This window comes from Platichthys flesus, chromosome 1, assembly GCF_949316205.1.
Source record: "Platichthys flesus chromosome 1, fPlaFle2.1, whole genome shotgun sequence".
Lineage (NCBI taxonomy): Eukaryota > Metazoa > Chordata > Actinopteri > Pleuronectiformes > Pleuronectidae > Platichthys > Platichthys flesus.
The window spans coordinates 20,405,081-20,424,808 of record NC_084945.1 but is presented as its reverse complement, the minus strand read 5'-3'; the positions used below and the strand labels follow the sequence as shown (position 1 = coordinate 20,424,808).

At 42.7% G+C, this 19,728-nt stretch overlaps 1 protein-coding gene across 3 annotated transcripts in view; it reads left to right on the top strand.

Moving 5' to 3' along the window:
- zgc:158464 (uncharacterized protein LOC791139 homolog) overlaps nt 1–17,716 on the top strand; it is a 97,644-nt gene extending 79,928 nt beyond the window's left edge. For all 3 annotated transcript variants that reach the window (XM_062388570.1, XM_062388553.1, XM_062388561.1), the window contains 3 exons: nt 6,395–6,569; nt 6,734–6,853; nt 14,362–17,716. In XM_062388570.1, the coding sequence (XP_062244554.1) occupies nt 6,395–6,569; nt 6,734–6,853; nt 14,362–14,548 (482 nt within the window). In that variant the 3' untranslated portion in view covers nt 14,549–17,716. The remainder of the gene's footprint in view (nt 1–6,394; nt 6,570–6,733; nt 6,854–14,361) is intronic.
- Nucleotides 17,717–19,728: the final 2,012 nt, after the last annotated feature.

The window sequence follows — 19,728 nt, the reverse complement described above, 5'->3', positions numbered from 1 at the left end:
ATTTCCTCTTGTCAACATACTCATAACCGTCCCAGATGTCCCTCTGGTTCGCTGTTTTCCACAAGTGGCTTACATGAGCAGATAAACCCAACTCGTTTCAGGCACTGACTTGAGTCTCCTCACCTCAACTTCAGCCATATTTACCATCTTATCAACCACAATGGACTCTACTGATTCATCTATTTTCAACCAGTGGTGCCTTTTTGTTGACTTTTGAAGCCATTCCACACAATCACACTCTGACTGCTGTAATTACCCCTGGAAAAGAGGGACGTGCAGCTGAACTAATGCCAGGAATGGGATTTCCCCTGGCAGAGTGGGACGACTTAGATCCAAGCTGTGTAAGAGGACACCTCTCTGTGCTGCAGGCGAGGACAGGGCAAGGAGTTGATTTATGTCCATAAATCCATGGGAAGGGTTCTGGGTCCCTCTGAGATGTGAGCGGGTTTAAGATTGGCATCCAGCTGTAAAGTAATCCTCTCTCAGTCTGAGCCAGGGCAGCCCTGCTACATCTTTGGAGTCAGAGGTCAGTTCGGCAGACGCAGGGGGGCCGAGTGGCCTACGTGACCCCTGTGAATACAGTTACTATGCCCTCTGTTGACCTCAGTGTACAGGCAGACCCTTAGTCACACACACCGGACATCACTCATCCATTATACACAGGATTGCTTACACGCTCACAACTGGCTGAGCCGTTAAGAGCTGTGTTCTGTTTATTCAAGACTTGACTGTGTTTTACTCTAATAAAGACCAGGATTAAGAAAAAAATTATATCCATCTCAGTTCAGGAAAATCTGTCCTATTTTTTTTCCATTATCAAAATTTTAATGAGGCCTGACAGGGCTTATATTACATCTACATATAAATGGAGGCCACTTTTGTGTGAGTATAATGAAAGGCTTTTTCCCTTTGTTTTTGACAGGAATTAATTATTCACCCTTTTAGGCATTTCTTTTACCTTCCCCTTCCTCTAATCAACAGTTAGAAGAAGAAATGAGAAGATATCCCGATTTAATTTAGAAAAATAACCGCTAGCTGACACTTGGGTGGGTCACCGCTGCAGAAAACCTAATTACAATGTAATTTGGGGGATTTATACAATAGAAGCAATTATATTCCTAGATGGGGAAATCATAAGGGATCAAACTTCAGAGCTCTAAAAATCAATTATTAAAATCTATCTAACAAATCATTCTTTTTGTTCCCAATACAAAACAAAAAAGAAAAGGCTTTTTTCAAAGGTAGCAGTTCAGAGGGTTGCTGAGCGCTTGTTCCAGTGTGTAGTGCATTCTAATGAGATGCAAATTTGCTAATCATTTCACACGTTCGAGCTGGAAAACTTAATTTTCCCCTCACAATATAGCAGCTGACGGCTCGCCTCGCCCCTCAGACTCGTCATCGTTTTTGATAGGAGAACCATTAGTAAATGAGAATGAATTATCCAGCTTAATTAAAGGAATTTGTGCAGGAGTGTGCAGAGGCGGAGTTGACAGGTTGTTCAGAAGCCTCAGTGGTGAAGGTAACTTTATTTTCTGTGGCTCCACCGGGCCCTGCAGTGAAAACAAGCCTGTTGAGAGTGAGGAGGGTGACGCACTGGATACGTTTACTAGTCAGTTTATTGCGCTTTTTTTCTTTCTTCCAAGTTTTTATGGCATTATCACCCTGCCCGAGGAGGTTTCATTTTTTCTCAATGGACTCCCGTGAAACCTGGTGGAAGGATGCGGTACTTCAATTCTTGTGTGGATGCAGATCAGAGTGGACATCCAGGATTTTTTCAATATTTTCACTGTTTTCTTAATTAATTGATCTTGATCAAGATATCTCTGAGTGTGTGAAGTTTGTTGCAGCTCGATTGAATGTAAGAGAACTGTTGAGACTTGGTGGAGGTATGATCGCTGCTGAGTACCATTCCAGTTTGGTTTTGTATCACATTATGTTGTGTTAGTCGCAGTGTCATCACTGAAAAGTCATTTTGACCTCTGTGTTTTTCAGCTCCCTCCTTTCACACAGTGCCCCTCCCAAACCTCCTCTATTTTCTTATATACAAGAAGATGTGAGTCTAAAGGAGAAGCCATAAGTCACTGTGTGACTGACATTTCAATCTGAAACACAGATTCCATTTGCTGAACTTAACAGGCAACAATACCGATGGCACACACACACACACACACAGATGCCGCTACCCGTTTACACACACTTCTTTGTGTGTGAGTGCGTGAAGGCATGTGTGTGTTGTCTGTGACATTCGTGCACACTCCTGCCTCTCTTAAGCCGCCTCTCAGGGCCTTTGTTCTCCCTCGGCCCAATCCTCTCGTCAATCTCCCGTGGGCCATGTCTGTCGGACTGTGTGCTCCAGAGAATGAAAGGGGAATGGGTTTGATCCACTCCCATTGATATTCAGCCTTAAAACATAATTCTGCAACCGTCTGAAGCTGGCGATCGAAGCTGACATTGTTTTCCCCTCACACTTCAAAATAAAACGAGAGCTTTTGTTCAGTTTGGAGGCTCTCACTCTCTTCACGGTAATACTCTTCTTGTAGAGCTATGCACTCTGCCTCTGGAAAAGTCTCCGCTCTGACAGGAAAGGTTGACGGGGTGAGCTTGGCCGAGAATAGCCACTCAACCGGTTTCTAAGTGGAGGAGGAAAAAAGGTTTAATCAAGGTCAAATAAGGCACTGATTGTCTTGAATTCGTGGAAAGGAAGGAATTAGAGTGTGTTGGCTGGGAGAGAGGTCGAAATGTGAGGAGCTGGGGGAGCTTTAGATAGACTTAGAGATAGTGTGTGTGGTGAAGGCAAGATAGCAGATTCTAACCGTGGATGTTTAGAATACCTAAATGAAAAAATACATGTTCAAAGTGTAAATTTATATTTGCAGGCTGGTAATGTCGAACAATTTAGTTACAAGAAGCGACACAATCAGTGACAGATGGCGATAACAGATCAAACCTGTCACTGCTCTATCTCTCTGCCATTTGGTGCAGACATTCCACCAGTCCTCTCATCGCTCTATCTTTCTCTGTCCTTGACGTGTAAACACACAGAGAAACAGACAAGACGGAGTGAGGTGAGATGGGCCCAGAGAGGGTGAGGCGGAAAGATCAAAAGAGTAGGTGAGGAGGAGAGAAAGCACGGAAGGGGCCAGACACACGTATGCAAACAGAAAGAGAAATTGAAAGTGAAGGAAGGAGAAGGAGAGGGCAATTGGCTGCGTCTACATGTTGTGATCTGTCAGCGCTGACGGGGATGAGCAGAGCAAACATGCATCGCCCATGTCCCCTCTGTCAGTTTCCATGGAAACGCTATCTCTCACCCTTACACATATACTGTACGCTCGTGCCACTTGCACCATGTTCCCGGGAGTCGGCATGTGGTTCTAATTGGCCGCCTGCAGAAGTCGACAACCCATGGGATCTGTCATGATGACTTACATGCAGCACCGTTTGAGTGCCTGTGGTCTAAACATCCGACTTATGAGGACGTGAAGCTTAAGCTCACAGTCCTCCATGAGTCTGAGGTCAGAGCCACAGTTTACCCAGCTGTCACACAACGGTGCAATTTTAATTCGTCATTTTAAGTCCCGGCCGTAGCACTTTAATGAACAGAAGGGAAGAGGCCGAGATGACAATGGTTGCTGGAGTCATTTGGAATAATCACTTCCATGAGTTTATGTTGAGGGAAATGCATCAGTGGGCTCAAGGCCAGACTTTTCAACCTGAGTGTGGAGGTGAAGAGGAGCCCCTGGTGGCTGGAGTTGAAACAACAGCTTTCCTTCTTTGTGTGCCCTCAAAGGCAGTGAAGGGAGAAACTCTCAGATTCAGACTCAGTGCACAAGTAAAAGTATTTTAGTCAGGGGCTCCAGAAAGTCATCAAATCGATATGCGAAATCATGAATTGGCAGATGTGATATGTAAGCATAAAAATAATTGCTTTTACAAACTAGATTTTAAATAAAACTTTCTCACATCTTTATTTAAAATATTCAATATAGTCACTGTCAGATACTACCTTATTTCGTCTGATGTCCAATCAGCCTCTGTGGGCAAATTTTGAGGCTTCTGGTGTAGACAGTGGATATCTGGACCAAGACATACGTTCACTGTACACTGTTTACTATCAGACTAGTTCAAAGAGCCAAATGTTTCTCCACACAAAATATAAACAGTGACACTTTTGGAGATGTTTTAGGTCCAGACGACACTTGGGCTAATCTAGATTAACAGCTATCTGGACATAAATTCATATAAATCAAAAAGCACTCCACACGGACTGTTTACATGCGGGCAGCCAAAGCCAGCTGAAACCTGATTGGCCAAACCAGAAACAAAAAGCAGAAGACTTCCAGACCCAAAATGTTGTCCCTTGCCTACAGATTCTGCATATTCACATGCTGAATCTTCTAATAGAGATTACCATATCTGCACTGTAGAAAGTACTGTATTTCTCTCTCCACGATTGATCTTAAGATCTCAGGTTGCAGCACTGCATCTTAACTGCCTCAGTAGAATATATAAATACTAAACCATTCAAATGTAAAGCTTATAACTCTTCAAATTCCTTTCAAAGTCCATTGGCAGAAGAGAATTTGTGATTTTAATGCGATTTGTATGTATCTTTACACCTCAGATTCTACAGAAGGTCATGTTTTTCCCATTCAGCCAGACTTAGAGTAGGCATAGTAAAATGTTGACATGATGATCTTGTAACTTGAATTGACTGATGTCAGCCCTTCCACTCAGTGACATATAGGAAGACTTGACAAGCTCACAAACTACACACAGTGTAACACAATCCTCCGTTTGAAATGCAGAGCCTAGACAGTTGCGGGCCCTGTCTCCATCGACAGATCGCAGTGCCTGTCTGTCTGTGCTGTAGCTGCCATTCTCAGATCCAGTAATTAAACACAAAACTGTCCATTAGCGACACAGAGCTAATATCCAGAAGCTTCAAACTTCACTAACTGCTTCCATCAAAGACTCGGCTTTGATATGTTGATTTTAAACCTTAAAGCAGAAAATAATCTCCAGGTAAAGCTTGGCGTACGGTTGATGGAGGACGCTGGGCCTCCGTTATTGCCTGAGATGCATGTCAGTGGCCATAAATAGGTCTACTCAACACCGCAGGTGCTGGGACATCAATTACAGTGATGGATGGCAAAGAGAAAAGGGCAAAAAAACCACATGTACATACATCTAAATGACCACTCCAACATGCAACTGTAGAGCTTATCGGTCTTTTGGCCTCCATAACCCTCTCTAACCAGAAGTACACATTCACTTTCACATGTCCTCGTGAACATAATCACCTCTTTTGTTCTCATGTTAGCTTTTGTAAATAGACGCAAAGGCCTTTTTCCCTTGTGTGCTGATTGGCTGTGAATTTGCCCCATGACCTTCACCAGTCTTGTCATGAGCACAGGTCAGCTCCAGCCCCCACATACTTTAAAACAGTTCCCTGTGGGGCTGCCAGGAGCACGTCGTGTCCACAGTTTACCGTGAGAGTTTTAAAAAGCAAGGTTAATGTTTCACTTGCTGGACTTGATAGTGGGATTTGTGTGTTTGTGTGTGTACTCTCTAGGACCTTGTCAGAATCAGTAGACCTGATGGGGACCAGTCTGGCCCTAATGAGGCAGATCTTCATTTGTTTTTATATTTTAAAAGAGTGACCTTTTTGTTTCCGATCACTCCTTATAACCAGGAAGCTCCGATTGAGAAACAATATCTGTTCTGTCCGTGAGTTTCAGCCACGATGGGCGGCAAAAGTTTCATTTATAAATATAAGCAGAGACAGATAGCACAAGAAAAACATAATTACATACAGCAAACAAAGTAAAAAACGGAACCGACACAGAAACATACGGCTAACCAAATGATAAAAATCCATTAAATTCAAAAAGGAAAAAGCAGATGCTCAAAACAATTACATTGTTTCAAGAAAAACGAATCTATAAAGATCTCATATCACATACTATATATATTATATATGTGCGCCTGCATGAAATGTAGTTTAGTTGGATAGTTTGGAGGAAGTTCTCAGTGGAATGTGTACACAGTGTGGAAGAATTGATTCATGACTGCTCCATTGTGAATGTGCACATGTTCACTCGGATGAGTTACACAAATTAACTGTGTCTGTGTGTCTGCGCGCTCAGTTCTCACACACTGCTGATCTAGTTCAGTAGAGTCATGTAACAGCACTTTACATCATAACCTCTACAAATTTCTCCTTCCTCTCAAGCACACTATTGTTTTCTAGTGACATTAAGCTGAAATCTATCTGCAGTGCATTCAGACGACGTGTTATTAATGCTACATTATTGAAGCTGTGGATGTTTTTTTTTTTTTGTATCCTTCCAGAATAGAATCTGTCAGCTGATGTATTGTTCTTGTATTACAGTCCAGTTCGATGGCGTGGACAAGTCTCGAATGTCTCCGACCAAGGATGGGAAGAATCGCCCGCTGCAGCGACACTCCAGCAGCTGTCTGGTCAACACTAAAATGACGTCGCTGGACCACTGCAGCTCCTCAGTAGGGGAGCGCATTGACCCCACCATGCCCCTGGAAAGCCAGTTGTGAGTCAGGACTTGTGTTGTCTTGTTACGACTACCACTTTGTGTTCAGTTTGTGCTCATTAGAACGTTGGAGCCTTGTTATTTGTTTTCATTTGTTCTATTTTCTCCATATTCTCACCATTCTTCTATCCCCTCCTCTCTCTGTTTCCCATCTCTCACTGTAGCTGGTACCATGGAGCGATCAGCCGGACAGATGCAGAGTCTCTGCTCCGGCTGTGTAAGGAGGCCAGCTATCTGGTGAGAAACAGCGAGACCAGCAAGAACGACTACTCCCTCTCCCTAAAGTAAGGACAGCCATTACTAATGAGCCACGTACTGTACAGTATGATAAGATACACAAGTGCACATGATAGCTGGGTGAAAACGAGTAACTGCACAGGCGCCAGACAATCTAGTCTGATAAAGTGTTGGAGGGTAATCAAATCCCACGTCTCTAGTGTCTCAGCAGCTACACACAGTTCTAGGTGGATTATCATATGCTCTGCTTGCGGAGGTCCTTGTGGACATATGCCCCAATAGTCTGCTGACTCTGCATATTCTGTACAGTAAACATTTTCATCTTTCAGACTTACCTCCTGCCCGTCTGTGGCCGTCCACCCCCCCTGGTAACCCCTCTGACATTGTTGACTCCTCCATTTTTTGACGGGCCCACATCTCCGTTAATCTTCAGCGACTCCTGATCTCTGCAACACACTTCAGGGAGTTCAGAGAAGCCAGTGAGATTGGCTTATTCTCGTCTGACATTTGGTAGAGGTTACGTTAGCTTGAAGGGCCATAGAGGTCTCACATCCTGTTATTTTTTGACAGCAAAGAAAGAGACAGATTTGGTTTTGGTTTACAGATTTTCACCTCCATCCACTGTCAGGACCAGGGGCCAGGACACAATGTCAGAAACATATAGATTACATTTTTTTTATGTCAGAACAGCTGCCAAAACCACTATAAAAAAAAGTGTGTCTTTTATATTATGTTAGCATTTGTTTTGGCAAATGATTTTCAAATGTAGTTAATATAAGTCTATTTTGCAGTAAGAGACCATGTGACACTTGGATAAATCCTGCGACGACCTTCAGATGAGATAAAAATTGTTAATTAGCGTTTGTGATTACAACACAACTAATGTAGCTGGAGGTTTGAATGTCTTGGCAGCGAAACACGATACTTTTCACTGCTCCATTCTCTTCACTTTACTGTAGCTGACAGCTCATCCAACGACCCGTCTTCACTGACTGTGCGACTGCTTCTTCTGCTTTACTGACTAATATGAGTCCTGAACTAATGTCAGTCAAAGCTGATGGCTTTATATGACCACAAACAGAAGGCATTCAATGACAGTCTCACTCCTTGAGTATGAAGACCCTGAAACAACCATATTTCAAAACATGTCACCACATGAACAGCCAAAACCAGGAGGATGACGTTCAAGGTGGCAAGCAAGGTGGTTTTATTTTGTAAAGCACATTTCATACATGGAGGTAGATTCAAGGTGCTGTGTAGGGACATTAAAAACAACATAGACAGAAAAAAACATTTAAAACTATTTTTCATCAAAATAAAAGATTAAAAAGAGCAGAGGGTGAAAAGATAAAATGAGCAAAAAAATATAATAAATTGAAAATAATACAAATAAGATGGATAGAAAGGTGTAAATATAATAATAATAATAATAAGAAGAATATAAAATGTAACATTTACTACATCCCCATATCATATATAAAGGTACATAAAAGCAATGGGGACCAAAGCCATAAAGAAATACTATAAACTGCTGTGAACAAGCTTTTTATTGCTTAGTATTCATCCTGAAGGCAATACAGACTACAAACGTTTCATCAGGAGAGTCAACGGCTATTAATCATTAATCTGAAATTGACAAAACTATTCCGTAGATGTGTTGTCTAAAAGAAGCCCTGAGCATAAAGTTTGAAACATAAAAAGACAAAAAACAGCATCATATCCCTCCACAAACAACTAAGAACCAGTAAACCATGAAGCAGATGTCTGAGTAATGAGGCCCATGTGAACTGAACCTCTGTCTTTAGTGTATGTGGTACAAAATAATACAGGGAGGGATTTTGATGAATGTTCTTCTAATGAGCTCCAAATAGTCTCACACAGCGTATGTACTATATATGACAGGTGTGTAAATTGCCTTTAGATAATGTATGTTGTGATTTGTCACTATGCAAATACAATTCAATTCAATTCAGCTCTGGGGCGCCAACACATGATATTATATTATCATATATATTATGATATTATAAGTTTGACTGAATTAATTAATCCATCTCCGTATTCTAGTGCAATGGAGCTAGGAGATGACCCAATGCTGAGGATTTTACTTTCACAATTGAAATCAGTGATTACTGTTGTGCTATTGTTTGTTCAAAATAAGACCAGTCCACACTGGGAAAGTGCTGAAACAATTGCAGCTGAAATATTATTAACAGATTCAATTAAACCAGGCAAAAATCAGAGCATGTGTTTAAAACTGTTTAAAACGTTCTGTTTGATAACGTTCTTACAAGCATTCATGTATTTACAATAACTCACATCCCCCAGCCGTCCAGCTGACCCTCAGTAACAAGCTGCATGACTGGAGTTTACCTACAGGAAGCTCAATTGAAAGCTCACAGTTACGCTTCATTTTAGCGTTACCATATCCTTGCCACTCACCTGCCCCACTTCTGTGACACACAAGAAAGGCTGTTTGTCACACTGGCGAAGTAGAAGAAGATAAAAAAAAAGAAAAGCCATGCTGAGAAGGCTGCGTTAGTTTCGGTGCAGCAGAGGTGTTTAAACTCTGTGACGCAGTGGGAAGTGTAGCAAAGGAGGTTCTGGACTTTGTAACCAGCTGAGGTGCTTTTACCCCGTCCGCCACGGAGTTGACTCCAGGGCTATACCCTAAAGGTTGTGGAGCCTAAAGCCGTTTGTGGGCTTATGATGGTAAATTAGTTGACAAAGCTGTAAAGCAATAAGCTTCTAATGAGTAATCATTTGATCTTGGCATTGACTTTACTGCTACACACCAAGTTAAGTTGTGTCTTTTTGATCCTTTGTAATAACACTGCAAACGGGTCACAATGAAGTGCCTTCACAAACTGAATATGTGTCACATCTGCAGGATAAGAAAACGTTTCCTGGAGGTTTCTGCTTCTCTTTCTCTTTGTGTGTGCATGTTTGTAGACACTGATGACTCAGATCTCGAGTAAACAAGGAGTCTAGAAAGCAATCAGGTGGCTGGTTCGTGGGAATGACAGGTGTCACCACACTGCAGGCGGAGGTGATCCTGAGTTCAGCCTGCTCGCACACCTCCCCTGCTGCCACACTGAAAATGAGCGGGGACCCGAGTGGAAGATCCTCCATGTCTGAGGTTGCTGAAAAATGTATAAGGCCATGAGGTGGCCCATACGTGTATTGCATTATTGATCAAGACAGACGTCGCTGAGACCTCCAGCCTCAAGAGAACTCTGGCAGTAGCAGAAAGCATTTTCTGTCTACTGCGCTGTCCTTTTTCTTTTCACATGCCCCTCACCACCCTACACGCCCATCCTTCCTCTGTTTCATCTTTCTGTTGAGAGAAATCTTTTAGCTGTTTGAAACGTATTAAACCCCTCACAAGTCTCTCAGAGCCCCGTGTCATCCTGTGTCTCACCTCACAAGAGAGCCCTGCACAGTGTGTTTCCATCGGCTAAGCAGAGAAACTGTTAGTGAAAGAAGAAAACCTTTCCAACAGAAGCTGTTTGATGCCAGAGCACAGTAGGAGAAGTGATATAGTCAGTTGAAATAGCATACAAAGAATCTTTGCAACTGCAATTGCACTCCTCTTCTTTCCTTGTGCTTTTGTGGTGTTTTTGTTAATTGTTTAGAAGGATACACACAGAGAAAAGATCTGATGTCCTGTATGTGACCCACCTGAGATGAATGACTACACAAATCTAAGTTACAACTTGAAATCGAAGCTAATGGCAAAACAGCATATTAACTGTACTTCTGCCAAGGAGGTTCTGTTTTCACACCATTCTGTCGGTTGGGTGGGTGGATGGTCCAATAGTTAGATAGTTGGATAACTGGATGGGTGGTTGGGTGATTGGATAGTTGGCTGAGCATGTTGGTTGGGTGGTTTGTTGGTTTGATTGTCAGCAGGATGACGCACAAACTATTGAATCGATTTACCGAAAACTTGGGGATGATGGGACACGTGCTAAGAAATGACCCTTTCGATTTTGGCCTGGTTCTGAACGGAGAGTCAGTAAATAAAATCTTTGATTGTGTGGAATTTGGGTCGGATCCAAATTAATATTTTTTTCAGCAATTGTAGAGCAACAAAAAGCCTGTTACTACCAGCCCTTGTAGCTGAGATAATGTGGCTTCTTTAGGGAATCAACAGTCTATATGCATCTTCTATGGTTTTAGAACTTTGTCAAAATGAACATGACAGATTTGGTGTGGAATCTAACGGGACTGTTTGGCCTGTTGTGCTCTACTTACTTCCATTCAAACTAATGGACGATGATAGATTTTGTCTTTAAACCTTCTAAGCCTGCTTTACACCACCAACCACACTACAAATCAGTTATTCATCGGTTGTGTCATACAGAGTGGTAGAGATCATCCTTGTAGACTTATTCAAATTGTGTTCATATGAAATAATGGGCACACAGGATATCTGATGCCCAGTAATGATTAAAAAGGTCACAGCATCTGCCAAGGATCATTATCTTTTGGCTGACGTCTTTGTTTTTAGTTTTCTTTTCTGGTGCCATGGATTCATAACACTGAGAGCATCGTTCATGCAGCAATTCAATATGTAGAAGGTGGAGATAAGTGGAGATTGCTGTCAGGCTCTTCCTGCTCTGAGGTCTACAGGGCTCAAATCAATGTCATAAACCTCAATAAACAGGACAGCAGACCTCCCCCAGAGAGATTCATTCTGATTAAACAATAGAGGGCCACTAGCACGAGGATATGATAACACCACAAAGGCTTGTCCTCTCTAAAATAGTCATTTTATCAGCAGCCTTGTTGTATTGCTCCGATCTCCTGATTTCTAACTCTGCAGGACCGTAACGTGATAAGCCGCCCTGAGCGCCGACTGGGAGCCAGCTGGGAATCTAAAAATGATGCTATTGATGTGTTTGCCATTTCAAGTGTAGCTCTGTGTAACCTGACGCCCTGCCTCCCTGAGCTCAGCATGAAGATTCATCGAATGCACTTAGCAGGGAGGATTCTGTTCTTTTTATAAATGAGATCCCCTGGCACCATTCGCAGGACGCTAGAACCATGTGGCAAAAGACATTTGTCCTGCTCTCCTGAAATCATGATGAACTTATTAGGCACGTGCTCAAATACTGAGGCCAGAGATATGGTAATTGAGAAGTCAGATAGCTGTTTACTTCAGCTTGCAGCCTGCATGCTCAGAGATATCTCAGAAATGAAAAAATATTCTCCGTCATCGGCCATTTACAGTTCATAATTCTCAACAATTTCTTCATCGCATTTGCTGTTGTAATAATGATAATCAGAGTAATCTCATCTACTTAGATTAAACATAATCTCACATCAAGATACGTTATTAGTTTGAATTTGTCCCTCAATTGAACCCTGTACGTTCTTTGCTTTTTTCCACTTCAGCGTTATCTCTGTGCTGGTTTCTCTCTGTGCATCAGGGAGCAAGCACATCCGCGGGCTTTACACATGCAATTATGAGATAAGTGAAGAATGGACATGCCTCGTGTTTAAGGTGCCAAGAGCCCAGTTCTCGCTCCTGTTTATCACAGATAATGGGAACATACACAAATACTTACATGTGTTAACATTGGCAATTTAATCAATGACCTCAAAGGCAGTGATTACTCTGCTTGTTTGCTCGACTATTTGTGAACACATGGATGTCATGTGAAGGTTGGAAACCCTCATGGACATTCTCAACCACCCGATCTTATCCAAACCAGAATCTGCTCTTATGTGTATCGCTGCCAGGAAAATAGTCCCACACCCTCGGCTTGTTGATAGAATAAATAATACATCCATCTGTCCCATTCTCGCAACCACGATATCGTAAGAGCACCTTGAGGGAATATCTCCAAATTTAGATGAAACATTCACTGTGACTCGAGGATGAATTGATTAGATTTTGGTGGTCAAAGGTCAATGTCACTGTGACCTTACAAACATGTTTTTGGTCTTGTAAACGCTACATTTCAGGAACACCTTGAGGTAATGTCCCCAAAGTTTGATAAAAAAATTCACGTGGATTCAAAGATTAACTTATTAGAGCTTGTTCAGTCAAGGTAAAGGTGATCTCCTGTTCTGGTGAATGTGATATATCAAGAAGATTGCAAAGAAACTTGGACTGAAGCTTGACCTTATTCGATTTTGGAGGTCAAAGGTCAAGGTAAGATACCCCAAGACGACTTGAGACAATTTCTTCAAATCTGTCACATATGTTCATTTAGAATCACAGATCAACTGGTTAGATTTAGGTGGTCAAAGGTCGCAGTGGCCTCATCATTTTTGTTTTGTTTTTGTAATTATATTTAAAATTATATAACACCTTATATAAAGTATAGGTTTGAGTTTAGTGAGTTGATTGTGCACATTTTGTTGACGGAGCTTGTGATACCCACTTGTAGAAAGATGGCCAACAGTAGCCCTCGTGCTGCTGATTGAAAAAGTGATTATGCAAATGTTTCTCACATTTGCATTTTATTGAGCTATTCAATTGAGTATATTTAGAGCAGGATATGAGGACCATTAGTGTCGTATCAGTCCATCACTAAAGCTTACTGTTGCATCACTTAATAACAACAAAAAGGGACTTTTCTATTTTTAGGCTTAAGATTACTGGCAAGATGTAAACTGTATTGATCAAAGGCTTCTAGAAACACGGGAAGCTTTTAATTTGCCGTGTATTTATTTCTGTAGCCTAAGTGATTTATCCTGGGGGTTCATTAGCAATGCCCTGGTGCTCTGGATGTGAAACCTACAGCCTCGAGCAGCCTGGCTTTTAGTCTGCTCCCCTGGCAGCTCCCAAGTTATCAGAGGTAATCCAGCTTTCAGAACGTTGTCACGTACTGTTGGGAGCAACGACGGGGAGAGTAAATGAGAAAGGAGCTGATGTGTTCTCTTCCCAATATATTCAGGTTCAGTCTCACATACTTTTCTCTTCAAATGATTTTTTATAGGGGGGGCTCTTGGTGTTTCAGTGTCTGTGTTTCTGTCGATCGATCCTCCAACTCTGTTCCAGACTGAAATATCCTTAAAACTATTGGATGGATTGCTTTGAAATTCCGTACAGATAAACATGGCTTTGGTGATCCCTTCATGTTTCATGTAGCGGCATCAGCAGGTCCAATTTTTTACTTACCCTCTGCAATTACTCAACATCTGCACATCTTTGCAGAGATACTCACAGTTTCACTCTTCCCACAGTCCAAAGAAAGTCCCCATTGGCCCTGATGGAGCAACAGACTTTACCTTTTTATGACATCATGCACAAAATGTTGTTCTACTAGAGTCTGGGGAAGTTTTTACAAATATAAAACCGTTGTGGTTTAATATTCATTGTAAAAAATAATATATATATTTGCCATTCATGTTAAAGGTTTTGCGGACGTCTGATTTATGATGAACATACCTCCATGATTCTGATTCGCTGTCCGATTATGTGGCTTTGATGTTGTAGAAGCTAGTCTCCATGTAGTTGAAGATCTTGATCTCTTGACCTTGTTATTGTCCAACTAACAGAGTGTTTTTTCCGTCCCTGTCTTTTGTCTCCCCGTGTCTCCAGGAGCAGCCAGGGCTTCATGCACATGAAGTTGTCGCGGACAAAGGAGAACGAGTACATCCTGGGCCAGAACAGCTGCCCGTTTGACAGCGTGCCTGAGATCATCCATTTCTACTCCAGCCGCAAGCTGCCTATCAAGGGTGCCGAACACATGTCCCTGCTCTACCCTGTAGCCATTAGGACACTATAGTGCCATGGGTCACCTGCAGGCGTCGGCCCCCTGCAGCACTCACTGGACCACTCTCAGTGGCTCCACTCTTCCCGTCCACAGCCCCGCGGGCTCATGGGAAGACGAACAATGGCATCCCAAACTGCTGATACTCACTCACCTCAAACCTGTTTTGAAGGTCTACTGCATACTATCTCATTCTTACAGACTCAATGTTTGCGAAAAAGTCTTTATTATTTTATGTTATTATATTCTATTTTATTTTTTTATTTATGACAGTCACCCAATTCATTTCGTCACAGACTGAGGAACATCATTTCATTTATTCTTGAGCTGACCCCGCCTGGCCCTAAGCACTCACAGAAAAAAGAAAGGTACATCATCAGACGTAGCTTCTGTCCTAACATGTTGTACCTTCTTCCTCAGCGCGCGTCATGACAGTTGTGTGTGTGTGTGTAATTTTCTCCTTTGGTTGGGCTCTGCTGTTATTGTAATTGTTTGTAAGGGGACTTGAAGATTGTAAGCGCCGTGTAAGGAAAGCAACTTTTACGGGGCACGTGAGGGATATTATCCACATGGGCGCCATACAGTGTCCAGGATATTGAATAGATTTGCCGTGTTATGAGTGGTATTTCCCCAGCTGCACGGAGACAACAGGCCTGAGAGCTGTGCAGATTGATCTCTCTATCTTGTCATAGTGCATGCTGTCTGCTATCCATCACCGCGTGGGTGTATCACATCAATGACAGTGTAAGTACCATAGTGGTGAGACAGGCAGGGGAGCGTGATGGATGGGTCGTCCCATCCAACACAGTACAATTGGCCGAGGCAAGTGACCAGAGCCTGTCCAAATGGACCAAATTACCCCCGCTGCCCCTGCTTAGTGTGGCTTTGCATCGGGAGAATGAAATATGCCTGCATTGTCTACCTCAGAAAATCAATTTCATTCGCCCATCTGCAGATCAATAGGTACAATGGGATTGCAGACATCGATCTACCCCTCCACCCTCGACATTCCCAATCCCCTCAAAATTGCATCATTGCTTTTAGGAATATGTTTTTTTAATACAATTAATCCAAGATTTTTTTTTTCCGAATGAAAACATTTTCATTTTCATCAATTTTCATCCAGATCCGCAATTGTATGTGGTCACTAATATGATACTATGTGATGTCAGTAACAAATGTTTGGTTAATGCCTTATAATGCATGGGTCAAATCAGTCCGCGAGATCAGCTGATTTCTAATTCTGCTTTTATCGATTGTTCTGTGACTGTAATTAATTCTGGGGTAATTGTTACTGATGTGTTACTCCTGTGTGACCCCCCCCCCCCCACCGGCCTCCACCCTCATCGTCCTGTGCCGATGTGATCATGTTTTTTGGGAACTACTCCAGCCTCTACTAACTGTGGTGCTTTGCATTTATGTTGCTTCAAGTTATGCTCAATGCACGTTTGCCTCAGTGGCCACGACTCGAGTCACGGTGTCTCCTGACCAACGGGATCGCCGGAGCCTCATGCGAGAGACAGTGGCCTATTCTCCTCGGACCAATCACAACGCAGCCTGTTTGAACCGGATAAAGACCTACTTTCGACCCGTCATGCTCTCTGTCATCGACCTTTTACTACCAGATGTGCAGACGTGTGAATGTGAGTGAGGATGCATGTGTTGGGTGCTGGTGTGCAGATGTGCACAGACTCTCTGAGTTCTAGTGTTTTTAAAGCCGCTGGTACAAACTGGTGAGAGTTATTGATCAGTACTCTCTTTTTTTCTTGAACATGAATTAAACAACCTCGAGTCGAAAATGTTCCTGTCGCGGTTTCTCATTGACCAAATTTAATTTTAAGCAACTCGCAGTAATGACCTCTACGTGTTGGGACCTGCTCTCTGCAGTTGCAAAATTAAATCGTTTTTTGGTTTATGGGCAAATCCTAATCAAAAAAAAAAAAAAAAAAATGTGGCCGCTTCGTCTGAGCTTTAAATGGCCGACACCAGGAACCAGAAGCGTGACCTCTGAATACACAGTCTGGCTTCAACTATATCCACACTGTGCACTATGCAACTCTATAAACTGCAGTCGTTGAAGGGAACATGATTGTGGGAGTGTGTGCCTCCGCTAAATACGTTGACATGTGATGGTACAAAAATGTCCACAGGGAAGAGATGTAATCAGCAGAATGACCTGAATAGTAAGAAGCCCTTTGCAGTGGGTGGGATGTGCACGTTGTCGGGGCAGCGTGCACGCCGACGGCCGCTAGATGAGTGCAGTACGTTATATGAGGCTGTCTGTTCATGTGAGGAGGCAGCCGCTACAGCTTTAGTAGGGATTAGAATGTTGTTGCAGTGGACCTATGTATTTCCTTGAAAGAAGATATTGCAGATTTAAAAAAAACTATGTGTGATAGATGTGTATTCTGTATGTTGTAAATGTTCCCCCCCGTAGAAGAGATCAGACAGTAGAGGCTCTTTATGTAGTTACTGCTGCTCATGAGAAATTCTCTACTATAGGGACGAGCCGGTGTGTGATGGCCACACTGCTTCGAGAGAGGCCTTAGCTTTGAGAGAGGGAACTGGTGGGAGGGAGAGAATGGGGGGGGGGGGGGGGGCGGCAGAGTGGAAGGTGTTAGGACACGAAGATGGATTCTCTGCAATCAGCAGACGCATTCTTCACATTCGTGTGTTTCTTATATTAGAACCTGAAAGAGCCCTTCCCCTCCCTGAGAAGTGTCTTAAAGTGCGTGTGCGTGTGGGTACACACAGTCGTGTGTGTGTGTGTGTGTGTGTGTGTGTGTGTGTGTGTGTGTGTGTGTGTGTGTGTGTGTGTGTGTGTGTGTGTGTGTGTGTGTGTGTGTGTGTGTGTGTGTGTGTGTGTGTGTGTGTGTGTGTGTGTGTGTGTGTGTGTGTGTGTGTGTGTGTGTGTGTGTGTGTGTGTGTGTGTGTGTGCACTGGTGTAAGCAGCCATCTGCCATTGACTTGCCCTGTGTGTATCTAGTGTATCACTTTACTGTGGTAAAGTGGCATGTGTGCGTTTCCTTTGTGTACATTGTCGTGCCACGTTATGTATGCACTACTATAACATATCTCTGTACAGTCCCTCATGGCCAAATGTATATACTGAATGTATTGTATGGGGACGTAGAGGCATCAAGGTTCAAAATAAATAAAATTGGGTTTATGAGTTTAAACGTGCGACCGGATATATTTGGTTTTACTTGCAACACACATTGAACACAGACACAATAAAGCAAAGGTATAATTATTTATTAAGGAGAAAAGCCCCTTCCTGTGTCCTCAGCTGGTTACCATGGTGAAGCCCTTTGATAGATAGTGAAGAGCCACCACTGTTTGAGTCAAGGACAAAACGCTGGAGCTATTATCCAACCAGTACTCCAGCTCTCGTTCTCTATTGATCCACTTTCCAGCACAGTGCTGTAACATCTATTTTGACTCTGCCTCTCATGCCAGCAGTTTCCTCCTGATGTGTCTGTGTGAAGCTGCTGCTGAGGTTCTTCCTGTGCTCACAGCCTGCAGGTCCATTTGAGTCTTTCACGGCAGCATCTTGTGCATGTGAGAGGTTTTAGAGCACGCTGAGACTTCAATGAAGCAAAAATCACATGTGCCTCTAGACATTTGAAGAAAGTATTTACCTCAAGTGATCATCTCAAACCTTTCTCAGCAAACAGAGAAGACGCTGTGGTGTGGATTTTCAGGTCACACAATAATTCTGGTGAAAGAGCTCTTTACTTTTACAAATGTTCTGCATTTATACACACACAAACACAAATTCCTACAGTGCATCTATGTACATACTGTATCTATGTGACACGCAGTAGATGCACAATTTGTATTTTTCGCACAGTGTCGGCACAGCCTTCAGGGATTCTGTATCTTGCACAAGGGCACTTTGGCACGCAGAATGGTGGAGAATGGAATTGAACTAACAACCGTCTTGTTAGTGGACAACCCACTTTACGTCCTGAGTCTCAGCCACAAATACAAACTAAATGATGATCAAAAATCCCTATTCAATATTCATGTGTTATCAACAACTCTGTTCATATTTGTTTAAAAACTGAATTAATGGACAGCAAGTGTTCAAACTGAACGTCTGATTTCCCCATAACTGGTTCTATATTTGCACTGTAGACAAACACAACCAAGTTTAATGCTTTGCAACAACGAAGACTAAAAACAAGATGTATATTATTGTGTTTATGCTTTGAACCATATGCAACCACAGTCAGTTAAGATGCACATTGCTGCTATTTTCTCTGCGTTCTCAACCTTGATTACTTTTTCAGACACAAAGCTATCACACACCCTGGGGGGTGCAGCATGGAAAGGAAACTGCAGACTCCAGTGTTCAGTGCTGATGAAGGTGATGTTTGATAGTGAGATCGCATATACCTTCACACTAAAAAGCGTTTTCCGAGCTGCTGCATTTTTCATGGAGTACTTTTTGGCCACTGAACAACTGGCAGGCCTTCAGGAGAGGGCGCAGGTAGGGATGTAAAGAAAGGAAGCGCTGAACGCTGCACCGCCTCTCGAGCTGGCACGACCTGAAACACACACACTCTCTCACCTCAAGCTCGGAGCCAGGCGGTGAAGAAACTTTGTCTTCAGTGCCTCTGGCAGGGAGAGTTTGGCAGCCACATGCTCAAAACGGCTCCAATACTGTGTGTGTGCAAAAGTTAACATGTTTGTTCGACAGAGGGTGAAATCAAATATATCATTGCTTCACTTTGTGTGAGAGCTTTTGAGGATTTTCTTAAAAATGGCTACACAAAGCTTCAACCTAAAAAGTCAGGAATCTAAAATAGGAATCGATTCAACATTGTTCAAATGGCTCCACGTGTCATTTCAGATTGAGTCGTTGTTTTTTTTTTTATCCAATCTGACTCTTATCAAATCCACGACTTCAAACAAGCAGTGAAATTGTTATTTTCCACTCGAACCCGTCACAGTGGTTTCCGGCCTGATCTTTGCTTCTCCCTCCGCTGCAGCTCCTTTCTCCTCCAGAGAAGCTCCATCAAGAGTCAAAGCACCTGGGATGAAATGCATCAAAGAGGCTTTTGAGGGCAGGAAAAAAAAGAATGCTGGAAAAAAAAAGAAGAATAGAAGAATAGAAACGTAGCTTGAAAGCAATGAATGGGCCACGGAGGGATAGAATCGCCTTGTGTCTGTCAGAACCTCATTTCATA